The 15908-nt window shown below is 39.9% G+C and overlaps 1 protein-coding gene across 1 annotated transcript in view; it reads right to left on the bottom strand.

The window, feature by feature from the left end:
• Positions 1-3174: 3174 nt before the first annotated feature.
• LOC112106581 (unconventional myosin-Va) overlaps positions 3175-15908 on the bottom strand; it is an 82067-nt gene continuing 69333 nt past the window's right edge. The window contains exons 32-37 of the mRNA XM_029910716.1: positions 14806-14895; positions 11784-11934; positions 10720-11002; positions 9621-9795; positions 8154-8234; positions 3175-6666 (exon numbers count right to left, since the gene is read on the bottom strand). Of these exons, the coding sequence (XP_029766576.1) occupies positions 6514-6666; positions 8154-8234; positions 9621-9795; positions 10720-11002; positions 11784-11934; positions 14806-14895 (933 nt within the window). The 3' untranslated portion in view covers positions 3175-6513. The remainder of the gene's footprint in view (positions 6667-8153; positions 8235-9620; positions 9796-10719; positions 11003-11783; positions 11935-14805; positions 14896-15908) is intronic.

The following is a 15908-nucleotide window of genomic DNA, read 5'->3' as shown; positions in this document are numbered from 1 at the left end:
CTTACCCCCCTGTTTTTTATAATTATTGTATACAGATACAGTAGTCTTGTACCTCAAAAAATACCCATTGGAACAACTGGAACGGTTTATCTTGGGTAAATCTTTATTAGTAAAAAATAAAATATATATTTACTGAAGGTGCCCAGATGACCAAGGGAAACCATTCCTGAGTAAATAAGCAATAACAATAGAAATGTAACTAATTGCATTCTTTATAAAATTCCATTTGGGTTTTTCCTTACATTTTATTAAACCAACAAGGGAATTGAATATACAAAAGCCCAAATTTAAATACAGTATTGAGGTTGTGACAAATTAACAAAAGCTCAAAATATAGCTAACTATAATGATGTTGGTGTGATCCAGGTGCCAACTGGCAGATGGCATAAAGGGTGTATAGGGGGTTTACAGGGATCCTCTGGGGTTGGTATATGCATAATAATTTATCAAAGGGTGGCATGTAAGGTCTCTACCACAAGCCAGTAGCTTACTGGTCATAACAGTCTTTGCAAAATGTATGTGTGGATGATATTTAAGGAGTTATGTATCTATACTGAAAACTATGGTTTTAAGGTATGTAAGTTAAGACAGGTGACTAGAAGGTGATAGATTCTGTTCAGATGGGGGAATGTAGCGATTCGGGACTCACCCCTGCAGCATCTCCTGCTGGAGGTCTGGGAATTGGCTCGCTTTCCAGCTCCGGAGCACCCTCTGCAGGCTGATGTCATCCCCACTCGCTGGCCCCCATATCCCTCCCAGACCCCAGTGCCCCTTTATCTGGGGGTTCTGCCCCAGCAGTATCTCCTTAGTCTCTGGGTCTCCCCTCCCCAGGGAACCTCCAACCCCCTAATCCCACCTTGCCTCAGTGCCTACTGCCAGTCATCATTTAGCCCCCGCTCCCTGGGGCAGCCTGCAGCCTGTAATAGCCACTCATCATTGGCAAGGAGGGATAGGACCTGCTGCCACTGCCTAGCCCCGGGCTGCCCCTTTGCAACCCCAGTACCTGGTTTAGGCCCCGCACAAGACCTTACAGCCGGGAGGGGGGGGTGTCAGGCTGGAGCTCCCCAGCCCCTCTTGCCTTTCCCCCAGCACTGCCCTACCTCAGGTCCCTGCTCAGCTCCCAGACAGCTAGGTCCTTTCCTCTCAAAAGCTAGAGAAGGAGTCTCCTAAGCACCGGGCTCACTGGCCTTTTATAGGGCCAGCTGCAACCTGATTGGGGCATGGCCCCAGCTGTGGCTGCCTTCCCCATCAGCCTAGCCACTTCTCACAGCCCCAGCCTTCTCCCAGGGCTGGCTTTAACCCTTTCCGGGCCGGAGCAGGTGACCACCCCACTACAGGGAAGTAAACGCTTCTTTCTCTAGCTGGTCATTGTGTGGCTCACAATGGAAGTCTATCTGCATATGAAGCCACCAACTAATCAAGGTTACAAAAATCATAGCCTACCTGGCTGAGAAATGCTGAGCAATGTGAGACATGACAGTAATTAGTTAAGTGAGTATGTTCTAGAACAGGGATCGGCAACCTTTGGCATGTGGCCTGCCAGGGTAAGCACCCTGGTGGGCTGGGCCGGTTTGTTTGCCTGCCGCGTCCACAGGTTCCGGCGATCGCGGCTTCCACTGGCTGTGGTTCGCTGCTCCAGGCCAATGGGGGCTGTGAGAAGCGGTGCGGCCAGTGGGAGCCGCGATCAGCCGAACCTGCGGACGCGGCAGGTAAACGAACTGGCCCGGCCCGCCAGGGTGCTTACCCTGGTGAGCCGCGTGCCAAAGGTTGCCGATCCCTGTTCCAGAATGCATGTTATGATTTTATTTTACATGCAACTATTTGTTTCCAGTACTTTGACTTGCTACTTCTCGAATCTCTCCCCAGTGCCCCTCTATGTCAGGGTTCTGCCCCAGCAGTAACCCACAATCTTGGTCTTCCCCACCCAGGGGAACCCCCAACCCTCTATCCTCACCTTGCCTCAGTGGCTACTGCCAGTCACCATCTAGACCCTGCTCACTGGGGCAGACTGCAGTCTGTAAACCACTCATCAGCAAGGGGGGTTAGGACCTGCTGCTTTTGCCTATTCCTGGGCTGCCCCTCTGCAGCCCTAGCACCCATGTGGGGCCTTAACTCGGCCTGCAGCCTGGGGCTTAGCTAGGCTGGAGCTCCCCAGCTCCCTCTGCCCTTCCCCAGCACTGCTCCACCCTAGGTACCCTCCTCAGATTCCCAGGAAGCCAGGTCTCTCTCTCGCTAAGGAGCTAGAGAGTGTCTCCTTGTCCTTCTGGCCCACTGCCCTCTTATAAGGGCCAGCTGGGCCCTGATTGCGAAAGCAGCCCCAGCTGCAGCCAGTGCAATCAGCCCAGCCTTTCCTCTGCCACAGCCCTCTCCCAGGGCTGTTTTAAGCCCTTCAGGGCAGGAGCAGGGTAACCACACCGCTACATTGTTAAATAAACTTTTACTTGTTTTCACTATAAACATATCTAAGTGGTGTGTGTTAAGCAGAGTGATGATCCTGAGGTAAAAGTGGTAAGCTGGTGTGTACTGGTTCTTTGGGAGCAGCAGGTTCTGTGAATTCAGTGAACATCCAGTAGACCAGGGCTGGTCAGTCCAGGGGGACAGTTGGAGGGCTTGAGGGTTGGAGTGAGCCTATCACTAACCTGTATAGATAGAGCTGGGCCTGTGTAGGCCTGGAGGGGAATGCTTGTGTTACCTGTGGCTGGTGGGGTTGGGGAGCTGACCCCTGCCAGGCACCGACCGACAAGGCTTCCTCACCGCCCTGGGTATCCCCAGGAGTGTCACAGTTGGTCGGATACACTAAGTTCTTTATGACAGTAAGATAAAGTTCCATTAAAGACACCATCTGGTTTTAGAGCTTCCAGGGCATAGAAGTCTGTGTTTTTGTTTAATTCGCAACCTTAATTTTCTTCTGTTCATTAGTATAATTTGTTTTCCACTTTGAAATAGTAGCATGTTAACCTACTGACAGAATTGCTTTCTGTACAACAAAAGACACATAGATGAATTTACAGAAAAAGATTCTGTCAGTATGAGTGTGTTTGTGCACGTATGACACCCTGGACCTGAACCAACTGCCCTTTCAAGTCAATAGAAAGGCTCCTGGTGGCTTCCATTGGGTTGGATTGGGCCTCATTTGAATATATCTGTTTAAATATTCACAAAAAAAACAAAACGAACAGCTGTAGAGTTTTTTATTTGGACATTTTTCAGTGACAGCTAATAGGATACAGTGTTTATGATGCACACGTTTACTAAATACAACATCAGACACAACAACATTTCAAAGCATATGTCATTCTGAATTGTTTCGGTTTTCATCCATGTACTGTGGTGGTATAGAGTGAAAACCTGTTTAAAGGCTTTTATTTATCAGATGAATTATCAGCATCTTAAAAAACAAAAGTCATTCTCTCAGAATTCTTGTATGATATTTTGAAATGTGTTCAGTTTTAAATCCTAAATGATATAGATCTTCAACTTTCAAATGCTGGTGTTTCCAGGTATGGAACAACTGTTAACGGATTTAAAAAAAAAATAAACTTTTCAAAGATGAAGTATACCATATCTTTCTATTCTGATCAAGTAGACTAGATTAATCACATTTAATAAAGCAAAATTCTTTAAGCACTTTCAAGTTCCATCTCGGATTAAAGCCTGGGTAGCAATTTGTTAAAATTTGGATAGAAGATTATGTTGCAAGAGCAAAATAATCGCTGGACTAAAATTATACCAAACTCAATGAGGTAATTATTGTGCAACATCTTTAGAATGGTTATATATGTCAAAAGGGACGTTGACAAATTAATAATTTCCAGCATCCAACAGAATCTACTATATCAATAGATAATAAATTAAAATATAAAAGTTGTGTCCACATTAAAAGAGCATAACCATGATTCAAAGGAAAAAATATAAGTTTTTAAAATATGTTCATATTTGTTTCCACGGTTATTTAAAGAGACCTTAAACCTAAGGTGAAAAATATTTTATATCATAAATCAACACTAAAATTCTTTTTTGAAAAGTGCATGTAAAATACTGTTATGTAAAATTTTAGATGATTTACCAAGTACACATCTATTTCAACTTAGAAATATTTTCCTTTAAAACATGTCAAGCAGCATACACTTTTAATGTGATATAAATGTAACACTACTCAAACCACTGAGTTTAAGGATAATACCTATAAACAACTTACTACTACTTTGTTAAGGAAACAAGACGCAGTAAGGCTTTATACAGGTAAACAAATTTTAAGAACAAAAATACATTTTAACATAAATTTTCATAACTATGTGTTTAAGTAGTAGATATATTTCCTGATCTACAGTATAAATATACTGTTGTGCCAGTTTTATTTAAACAGGAGGGAAAAAGTTTCTATTTTTCTAAATGTTTTCACCTATTTCCTGCTCTTATGCTATTACTGGATACCAGGGCTTTTTCAGGACATATTAACAAGTGCAGTACTTCCTGAAACTTTGAAAGATTAGTACACTCCACCATATTATATTATAATGTGTTTGGAGCCAGCTTATATTATCCTTGGCCTCAGAGATAAAGTAACAAACATATTTGAATGAAGTGCTTTGGGTTTACTTTGCATATGAAAATAATTTAAATAATTTAACAAAGATCATCCAAATTAAAGATGCAATTCTTACTTGTAGGTACCTGAACATATGAGTAGTGAGCTATCAAACACAAAAAATGGGCACACACTTCTGAAAATAAAAAGGCATAAGCATTTCAAAATGGTACTGACAAAGATCAAGCTTTCTTTATTATACATTTTATCAGTCACCATATATAAGGTGCATGTATATATCTCAAATAAAACATAACTGAAATGTATTGGTCTGCTCAGCTGATAGCAAAATTATTCTGTAGGTTCGCAGGCTGATTAGTACCAGATTAGTACCAGAACATTTTACGAGTATACCTATAGAATATTTTTCTGTTCTTTTAAAGAAATAAATGTTCATGCTAAGTTGCATGATACATTAAAATATTGCACACTGCAATTTAGTAATGTGCAACTTTTTCATATGTATATTTGAACCATACATCACTGACCATGTTTTAAAATTCAGAAACAGAGTGTTGACCAAGGCCTCTGACTTAATTGTTGTACATTTTGAAATATAAATTCCACACTGGAGCAGATCTGAGGCGTGAAAGGGGGAATATTCTTTCTGATTGGAAGTGCAGAGGCCAAAACAACTATAATTTCTCATTGTGCAGTCTGGATCTTACAGAACACTTTATAGATTCTTTTTTTAAACTATTTTTCTAGCATGAAGTAACCCTTTTGTTAAATAGGTTCATTGAACTATGTGGATAGATTCACAAACTGCACAATTTTAAATACTCCCTTCCCAGTCAATGTTTGTTGTATGTTTCCAGAAGCCAATATATAGACTAATGAAGGTATTGGACTACTCAAGGAATTTCTCCTTTCATTCTAGGTATTTGAGAATACATCTTAAAAAGTGTGGCAAAGACATAAAATGGAGGATATTGAAAAAATATAATGCCACTTCCTTGGACTAAAATTGGACAAAGTAAAAACCCTGACCAACTGCAAAATATGAAATAAATATTATAATCATGACTGACTTTTGTTCATTTTGTCACAAGACGAGTATTTTAGTGCCCTATCTTTAAAGAAAACTATCATCTAACTTCCAGTGTGCTACTTGTGCTTAGTTACCATTTTTCCTTTCCAGGTGATATTTGTTGACATTTGCATAAATCCAGTTAAAAGAATAGATTGCATTGGACTGTAAACAAAGTTGATAATAAAAAGTGAAGTTTCTTATTTTAGTGCCTAATAAAGGATACTGTCATACATTTTAAAGAACACAATACTCAGCAGCAGTTTAATATGTTTAGTAAACCACAGTACTAACAAATGAACACCTATGTTATATCGCATAGTAAGCCAAAAGACTAATACTTCATAATTTATGTCATACTGACATAAATAAGGAAGCTGTTTAACAAATTATTTTATATATTGCCAGTTTGCTATGTTTAAATTGTCAAAAACTCTAATGGAGAAACAGATTCCTACATGACTATGTATTCTACTACAAAATGCATTACTTCCAGTCCTCCACTTATAGTACCGTGTCTGTCCTTATTGGTCCCTGCCTATGAGCAGACTGTGTATGGATTTTAATGTACACTATTTAAATATGTTACTAAAGATCTAAAAATGTCTCTAGGCAGCTGAAGACAATTTTTGCCCAAGCCCGATATTCATACTCTGGAAACGTAACAATCAGTAATGTGTCTACATGAAAATAATGACCTATACAAATGCACATCTTTCTGCCAGCCTTCCAGTTGTGGTACAGTTATGTAGATTTGCAGCTACCCATACTAAAAATCTGGGCATATACAGTGTTGTCCCTTCAAAAACGTATTTTCAGTGGCTCACTATGGTTTTAATGGATTCAGATTTCAGGCAACAGACTCATTGTCAATAGCTGACAGTGCATCCTTGGTTCAGACACGTGAGATGAATGCTAGGCCCAAGCTGGCTGGAATTTGAATGGTTTCTAATGCAAGGGAGGATGGATTAAATGGAAAAGTAACAGGAAAGATGTGTTTAGCATCCATTAGCAGCTGAGGAGAGTCTTTCCTGTCTCGTAAACGCATCTACAAAAGATAAGAAATGGGTTGTGTTAATACTTCATCTCGCAGCAAAGGCAGATAAAAAAAAAAATCATGTTGCATTTGAGTTGTTTAGTATCATGCTTTTTTTGTAAAAAGAAAAACCCATTGGCGCTTATAATCAGTTATACTTGATTTTCAGTTATCATTACTTTGTGGGCTTTAAACATTCTCTTGAGAAAGAAAATATTAAAAAGAAAACATGAGTTTTTGTAAAAAGTAAGAATTTTTAAGCTTGTCATACTAAATATTTGAGTACCGATCAGTGCAAAATATATACATGTATATTTGGCAGCTTGATCTGGACCCTTTATAACAGTTGTGCACATAAACTGAAGCTGCCTCTGGGCAGCTTTGGATCTGCATGTCTTTCCTTCATAACAAAAACTGAAGAAACATTTAGATTTTCTGCAAAGGGTAGGAGACCTGTCTGGCATATGTTAACTGTACCTCTTCGGTGAGTATCCAGAATGATTAATTTGTTTTGTTTCAGTTTTATCTTGTCAGTCTCCCTTATCAATCTTATTGTTCCCCTAATACAGTGTTTCCCAAACTTGGGACGCCACTGGTGTAGGGAAAGCCCCTGGCGGGCCGAGCCGGTTTGTTTACCTGCCCCGTCAGCAGGTCCAGCCAATCGCAGCTCCCACTGGCCACGGTTCGCTGCTCCAGGCCAATGGGAGCTGCTGGAAGCGGCGCGGGCCGAGGGACATGCTGGCCACTGCTTCCCGCAGCCCCCATTGGCCTGGAGCAGTGAACCGCAGCCAGTGGGAGCCGCGATTGGACGGACGTGCGGACAGGGCAGGTAAACAAACTGGTGCGGCCTGCCAGGGGCTTTCCCTACACAAGCGGCGTCCCAAGTTTGGGAAACACTGCCCTAATAGATACCAGGAAGAGCAACTCTAAAAAATAATTTTTAAAAATGAACTAACTAGCCAGTTTTCCTCTGGATTTTCAAAATGTTTCATATTTTCCAAATTAGAAGAGCTGAATTGAGAACTTCTGATACGTATGGCTCAGTTTTCAAAGAAGTCTCAAATTGATCTCTTGTGTGAAAAAAATGTGAATGAATGGGCTTTGCCTGTACAAATTCCATCACTTGCATTTACAAACGTTAATACTTGAAAAGTGGGCACAGTGGAGTGTGCACAAATAAAGATACAGAGATAGAAAAATTATGTCATCTTCTGAAAATCAGGTACCTAGAATTCATTTTAAAAATAAATAGTGATAGAAAGTTAAAAAAGTCTACATTAGTTTAAATCTGCAAATACTAGCACAAATTGTGACAGCCTACAATAAACATAAACGTCTCGGTATCACATCTGTATTACAGAAGAAGAAAAGAAAATGTGGTTGACAAGCTTACTTCACTTTGAATATCGCACTGTACTTTATGACAATACCTATTTTAGCTCACTGATGTGTTCCTGTGGAACTAAGCAAACAATATGTGGGGCAAAAAACAGTCTTACCTGTATCGTACGTATAAATGATATTGAGACCCTTTCTTCAAACTCATTAACTGGAGTATACAAATTCAAAACTTTTACAATCTGTGGAGAAAAACAACAGTTCTTGGTTTAAGTCTATTGTTGATTTAAATATATATGCACCCTATTCTTAATGTTTAAAAATACCTTTCTAAATTAATTGTTTACAAGTACTGGTTACAGTTTTTTTCAAATCAATACATTAGGAATTTTCTTACTCATTTAAGAAATTGCTATATGCTATAAGAAATTAAGGCACATATTTAAAATAAACAAGCCTTTTACATTTTTTTATGTGAACATATATAGCTGTACAATATTATTAAACAGCTGATCCTGGCACACTGACAAATCCTACTTCTTCCATGACAGCTACACAAAATTGATCAGCTAATACCAGCACAGGAGGAGATTAGAGGTTGACGACTGTTTTTAAAATGTAAGATTTAGCGCTTGCTTGCTCTCTCCATCCTTCATACATCACTTGTCTTCTTAGATTGTGTGTCCTTTGGGGCAGGGACTATTGTCTTGACACATGTGGGGGCAGTGCCTAGCACACTGTGGAAATTACCAGAGGACAATCAATCAGCAGCAAAAATATCTTAAATACAGTGAAGTCAGTGGAAATGTTGCTACTTCTTCTACCTGAATTTGGTCCTACATTTTGGACCCTATCCTGTTCCCATCAAAGACTCTAGTAAAATTTCCACTGATTTCAAATGGAACAAGTTAGAGCCATAAATGCAGGACGAAGACCCCAAACCAATGAAAAGACAGACATAAGCAAGGGGAGCATCAAATGATACGGAATATACTTCTTTAACTTAAGTAAAATTCTCTGTACTTTTTTCATGATTCTATTTTTTTTTTATAAATTTGAAACTTCTGAAATTGGAACTTTTTCTCAAAGTGCAAAAGCAACTGGTGTTTCTACATTTCTGATGCAGGGATTGGGATTGGGATTGGGCTGGCACACAGTAGTATGGCACACAGACATCTCTTATTCTTGGAGTCAAAGGCCTGGCCTACACAGCTTTTGTACAGATATAACTATTTCGGTCAGTTGTAGTGTTTTTTTTAATTGAAATAACTATACTGGTACAACCCTGAGTATGGATGCAATTACACTGGTATAAAGGAGCTTTATGCCAGTGTATCTTATTCCCCTTAGCTATACTAGTATACGGCACTTTTGCACACCTATAACTGCATTCACATTAGGGAGATGGTGCCATCTTAACTATACTGGTATAGTTAAAGCAGTACAACCTGGAATTTATTTTGTGCACAGACCTTGGGAGAGGACCCACTACCCCATTCGACCTCTGTTTTCATTATGCTTATTTACAACAACATGAGCAGATATACCCAATCTCTGTGAGATGGAAGCACCTGCAGGTCTAGAAAAACACAGTTTAGAGGTGCACATAAATGTAACAGCTGGATTACCTGTGCAGTAGTTAGAGCATTGCACATTGAACAAATGGCTTCTGCATCTTCATCCGTCTTCTTTTTCACCTGCAACAACTGTGCAGCCTGAATGAGAGGCTCCAGTGTTTCTTTAGCCCCGCTATTCATCAAATTTTTGTCACGTAGCCATTCTTCAAGTTGACTCACATTGTACCTGTTAAAAGAGGAAGCCCCTCAAGAATGTTTTCACTCTGACTGTTCAAGTCTGACCAAATATCAAGAGCTTTAGATTTTATTTAATTAACGCCCATATTTTGTTTTTGTGGGTACTTCCCTCACACAGTACCTAGTTATAATTTCCATTAAGTTTATTTCCATAGCAGCTCCCCTTCAATTGATTTTCCTGAGGCCTGTTTAATAACCCTATGCTGTGCCATTAAAAGCCTTCGCACCCTGAGTTCCAAAGAATATTTGAAAATAATGGCCAAACACACTATCTACCGCTTCTCCTCCTTGTTTGGCTCTGTTCAGATGTACGGCCTAACTCTGTTCCCCTTATTCACCTCAATGGGACTACTCTGTGCAGTTAAGACAAGCAGAATTTCACCCTTGTATATGTAGGCTGAGATTTTCAAAGCTTCTTAGGAGATGAATATGATAACGCTATACAAACAGAATATACTGGGCAACAGACACCAAAAACATGAATAAAATGTGTCCCGTATTGGGAAAAAGAGGAGCGACAACAGATCTAAACACATCATGTGTCCACTGAGCCACAAACTGACAAGATTAAGCAATGAGGAACATTTGTTACCCCCCCCCCCATATTGCGCAGTAGCAGGTGTTGCCCATCTGGGCTGACTTGCACATAAAAGGGAATTAATTTTGTTTCCTCCCTAACTCCATCCTACAGAAGCTTTGTTTGTGGAATCAGAATTTAACCCTAAATTAAATAATGACTTCCTGGTGAGAAACCCTCAAAATCAGCATAAAGGAGTCCAGCACACTTCTCTCTTAGATGGAACGCTTAAATACAACTATTATTCAAAAGAATTATCTGATCTTAACAAATTCATTATTACAGCCAATGGTACATTTAAGAGGCAAGTGAAAATACTATGGAGTGCGCTCTCACCGTATCTGCATCCCTTTGCTCCAGGAGCACATGTCCTTGCGCAGGAGGAGGTTATTCAGGGTTACTGCCCCAGTGATGTAGAATGTTTGCTTGACAACTTGCTTGATCAACTCCGGATCCATACCATGCTGACACATTACTGAGTGGAATGTGTTCAGCTGTCTAATGATAGAGTCCAGCGTGTAGGTCCCTTCATCAGCAATACTGGACGTTCTCTTTCGCAGCCCTGGTGGCTTTACCCCTGAGACGCCTTGAATAGTTTCATGCTCCAGCATTCCTGAAACTGCATTTGATTGACAACATTATTACTATAGCTGAAAAATGCCCAAATGTATACACAGTTTTACAAAACAATAGTAATTAATATTTATATACAAGGAGTAGACTGAGCTTGCTATTGGCCACCACTGTATCATTCCAGCTCTTTTCTAATTGCCCCACTAATTTCTGCAGAATCTAAGTTAAGTTTCCATTACAATTTTAAAAAGAGCCTAGTCTGTAGGGTTGTAAAGAAAGCCTGAATGTGGCTCAATACAGTACTGTTTTCCTGAGTCTTCAATTAGATAAGCAATAGCTCCAGTGGAGCAAAGAGCTGCTCCATTCAACTAAATGATGTGTTGATTCTGAAGCCTAGAGAAAATTTAAATGTCAATATTGTCTTAAGGGAAGATACGTTAATGTAATGGGCTTTGCTTAGAGATCTAGAATAAATCATTTTAATTTAAAAAAAATGTGAATTTAAATATCAACATTGTTAACTATTTCACTGCTGATAATATTATTACTTTATTACAAGCATTTATAAGGTACATCCAGCTATTCTGTCATTGTGTGTGGGGGGGGGGGGGGGGGAGCGGCAACAGAGTTACGCTTTCATTCTCTCTCCCTGATCTCTGCTTATACGAGTCATTTATAAACAGAATACTAGTAGGGTGCTTTAATATAAATGTACCACTTAAGGGAAAATACAAGAGATCACATACTACCACCATTCTCATTGAGTAGGAAGAAATTTCTTTTGATTAATGTAGCTGGAAAGTTAGAGGAATTTAATTTTGCCTTACCAATCATTGGCTGCAGAATATTCTCTAACACTCTGACGAGCTGCTGGTAGATCTGAATAGCCAAGTCACTCAATACCTGTCTGTATTCAGCCAAGTCAAAATTGGTGAGGCAGTGTTCATTCTGACGAGGTGTGTTGTGCTTCATAAATCCCTGAATTCACAAAACAATGGAAACAAATGCTTCAATGTAAAAAAAATAGCACGTATATTTTTTCTTACTGTAGGTGAGTAATAGTCCTTTGAAAATTCATTCCCATCCTCCCTCTTACATCCCCAAAACATTTCATTTAAAAGTTGGTTCTTATTGCAGCTAACACTTGGATTTGCATTTTGGATATGGATCACATGACTTCTGTCATAGGTCGAGCTTGACTTTATTATATTCACTGCTTTGCATTACATTCAGCATTAATGCAAGGAACCTACACGTCTGTATCTTGTCAGACATTAGCTTCAGCAAGTTAGCATAAGGCTTGAGGCCTATGAACTTTAAACAGATAAACTTAAAACAGATAAACGGCCCAACGGAAACGCCAGGTATCGGGGAGCTAAAAATAGAGTGTTAAAGGGGAATTTCTGACCACAGGAACATGACCCGACCACAAGAATATTATGGCAATGAATTGACATACTTAACAGGTACATGAGCTACATCTACAGATACCTAACCACAAGAGGGTCATGGTAATGAATTAACATATATGATAATAAACTGAGCTCACTGATATGCTAACCTGTAGGAGAAGGACACTCCAACATTAGTAAGGTGAGGAAATACAAATAAGGAAAAGGGGAAAAACCCTTGCATCAAACATTGTGGTGTCAGCGTATCATATTATACAAGTTGCATCCCAGCTTAGGGGCGGTAGGAGAAGGAGATGTAGTCCTTGGGAGGTGCCAGAATGTTGGCTACTGGTGATGAGGGGGAGGTGATGGTGATGAGGAAGATGATGGCTAACAGTTCAGGCTGTTCTACAAGGGATGGTGTGAGTATATGGGTGTGCAGATGTGCATTCTGTAGTATCTCTTTCTACCTTACTGAGTTGGGGTGTTTGTGACTGTGTAAATGTATTGATAAACTATTTGTAAATATATAAAAGAGTTCCTGTAGTGAGTGTTGCAACTGTGCACACTGGGGTTTCCAACTATATAATAATTTGAATAATACTGGGCCTGGTCTTGGGATAAAAACCTGTCAACCCTCAAAATGATAACCCGGGATTCGTAAGTAATCAATATAATTAATACATAATCTGTAGATCAGGCTACACTGCTTTGAAACTTCAAGTATCTGAGGCATTTACTGCAGTTACAAATAAGCCACTACCTTCCCGCTGCACAAATAAATAGTCTTTCTAGGCCTTTAAAGAATTGTATGACTAGACAGGCTCATTTAAAGACCTCTAAGGCTACATCTACATTGCACACCTCTTGCGGTATTGTGTAGGATAGCTACATGCTGCAATGAAAAGCAGTCTACATCCGCACCACAGCGTGTCAGTGAAAGGCTCTGGCATGAGGGAGGCAGCAGGGAGCTTCCGGAGCTCTGCCCTGCTGCTTCCCCCCACCAGAGCCGTGCCCCACTGCCAGAGTCTTTTTTACTGTGGTGGGGAAAGGCTCTGACAGCGGGACACTGCTTAGGCGTGTAGAGAGCATGTAGGGTACATACCCAGAGGCTTCAGGAATGTCTTTACTTGCCTAAGCAGTGCCTCACTGTCTACACTGCGATTTAGACCCATGTAAGGAGGAATGTAGCATATCTACTCTACATGCCGCTGAGAAGAATGTGCAGTGTAGACGTACCGTGTCTTTTTTTAATATTCAGGTAACTAATTTTGCCACCACCATAACACCTTTCATCTTGAAGGATTACAGAGCACATTAGAAAGTTAAACTAATATAAACACTACACTGAGGGAGATCACTTCATGCAGCATTGAAATATGGCCACTTCTGGAGTGAGATGTGAATAGGATTTACAAGCTTAGAGCAAGGCAGCACAATTATTCCTTTCCTTTTCTAAACAGAGATACAGGGCCAGATTCTCTCTCGTGGTCAATCTCCAATCAGTGCAGGAGAGTGGGTGGGTGGAAAGTGTCAGAGCCTCTCATTTTTTGGGCTAGTCGGTGCCCTGCTGTGAGTTTGTAAAGCCTCAGAGATGCGCCAACATACACCACTGGTGCACAGTCATATGCCAGTGGAGGCTCAGCATAGCTGAGTGAGCTCCTTCCCACATCCTGCATGGCAGTGGGCAGCGTCTGGTGCAGGAGACACTTATGCCAGCTTTGCGGCAGGTGAGAGATCCCACCCTCCAGTTTTATCTTGGGGAATTCTCCGTTGGATGGTTATGGAGAGAATCCCTCCCATAATATCTAATTAAATTTGCAGGAAGGAATCAGATGGGTAACTATGTTCTACCTTACTTGAAATGTGTCCAGGACACCAGGGCTAATGGGCTAACATCCTTATTTTTACAAATAGTGCCATGCATCTCTAACTACCAGAATTAGCTAAAACCTTAATTTCGTATGTATTCTGAAAGATGGCACCTCCAGCATGATGCCCGCTAGCACCATGCTGGGACACTGGTTCACTATGGACTTTCAGTGCCATCTACTAACTTACCACCACCTATTCCAAAACCCCGAGGTGTTTCTTAGAGATTCTGCCTATCTTTGAGTTCTGATGGGAACACAGATTGATAACACTGGCATGATGACACTATGCAAGCCTATCTGGTCTGGGCCCTTACTATGCCAGTCATCTGTCTTTCTTGGTCAAAGATCATCAATGATTTTGAATGGTCAAACGCTGTGAAAACAGTGTGAACTTGCTTGACACTATCAAATATGCCTCATTTGTGAACCATGCCATATCTGAACCCACCCTTTGAAGTTGAACGGTTAGTGCACATTAACTGTTGCACCTATTTTCATTTTGCATTTTAACAAAACAGTAAATTTAAGGGAAAGGTCTAATATGAATCATATGGTAAAAATTAAAAAACAGGAGTGGCACTTGCCTCTTCTCCACTATACTGCTTCAGACAGTGCAAAAATCGGCAGGTGTTAGATAGCCAGAAGGAGACCGTTTCAAAGTCGTCACCTCTTTTCTGAAGACAAAAACAAAGACATTTGAGTTTGGACTCATAAGACAAATTGAAAAAGAAAATGTTAGAAATTAAAACAGATAAAAAAATACACGCTATACATCCATTTTCTTCTGGTAGTTGTATAGACTTACCAGTATTGTAATGTTGATGTTTTACAGCTTTTTATGTACACTGCCATAACATTATTTGAAAGGCAAGTGTTTTTTTTAAATGGTGAAATTCATTTTTACCCTCTCTTAGAAGTTTCCATATATTATTTTTCAAACCAAATTTTTTTTTTTTTGCAATTTTACAGACTTTTCCTCCCCGTCCTGTGAACTGAGCTGAAATCTAGGTGACTCCTTTTGTTACTGCACTTTCTCTTACCAGTATTCACTGTGCCACAGTATTACTGGTTTCAGTATACCGCAACACTGAGGATAAGGATGTACAGCAGGGGGAGCAAAAACATAACTTAGAATTTGGAGGACTTTCACTTTCACTTTATAACAATTTTAACAAACCTGACACATGTCCACTTAAAAAGAAAAAACAAAGCCCTAGGCTTGCTTTGAACCTAGAAACTGGTTCTTGAACAATTAAATGTGAAGCACTTTACAGAATGTGCAGTAACTAATTTAACTAGACACATTGTTCTCCCTGGAGTATTCATATATTGTCTTAAGTATCCGAACTCCTGCACAACTGGTGTTTACTGAAACTTTTCCAGAAGGCGTGGATTGCTTAAATGCTTTTCAGAGTCATGGTAGCTGTTTTGTTTAGTGACTGAAAAATGCCCTGACAAAAACTACATATGGGAATCTATTTAAGTATATCAGGAGTAGGCAACCTTTCAGAAGTGGTGTGCCGAGTCTTCATTTATTCACTTTAATTTAAGATTTCGCATGCCGGTAATACATTTTAACGTTTTTTAGAAGGTCTCTCTCTATAAGTCTACATTATATAACTAAACTATTGTTGTATGTAAAGTAAACAAGGTTTTCAAAATGTTTAAGAAGCTTCATTTAAAATTA

Source organism: Terrapene carolina, unplaced genomic scaffold (genome assembly GCF_002925995.2).
Source record: "Terrapene carolina triunguis isolate 2854851 unplaced genomic scaffold, T_m_triunguis-2.0 Scaffold67, whole genome shotgun sequence".
NCBI lineage: Eukaryota > Metazoa > Chordata > Testudines > Emydidae > Terrapene > Terrapene triunguis.
This window is presented reverse-complemented; position numbering and strand designations above follow the sequence as displayed.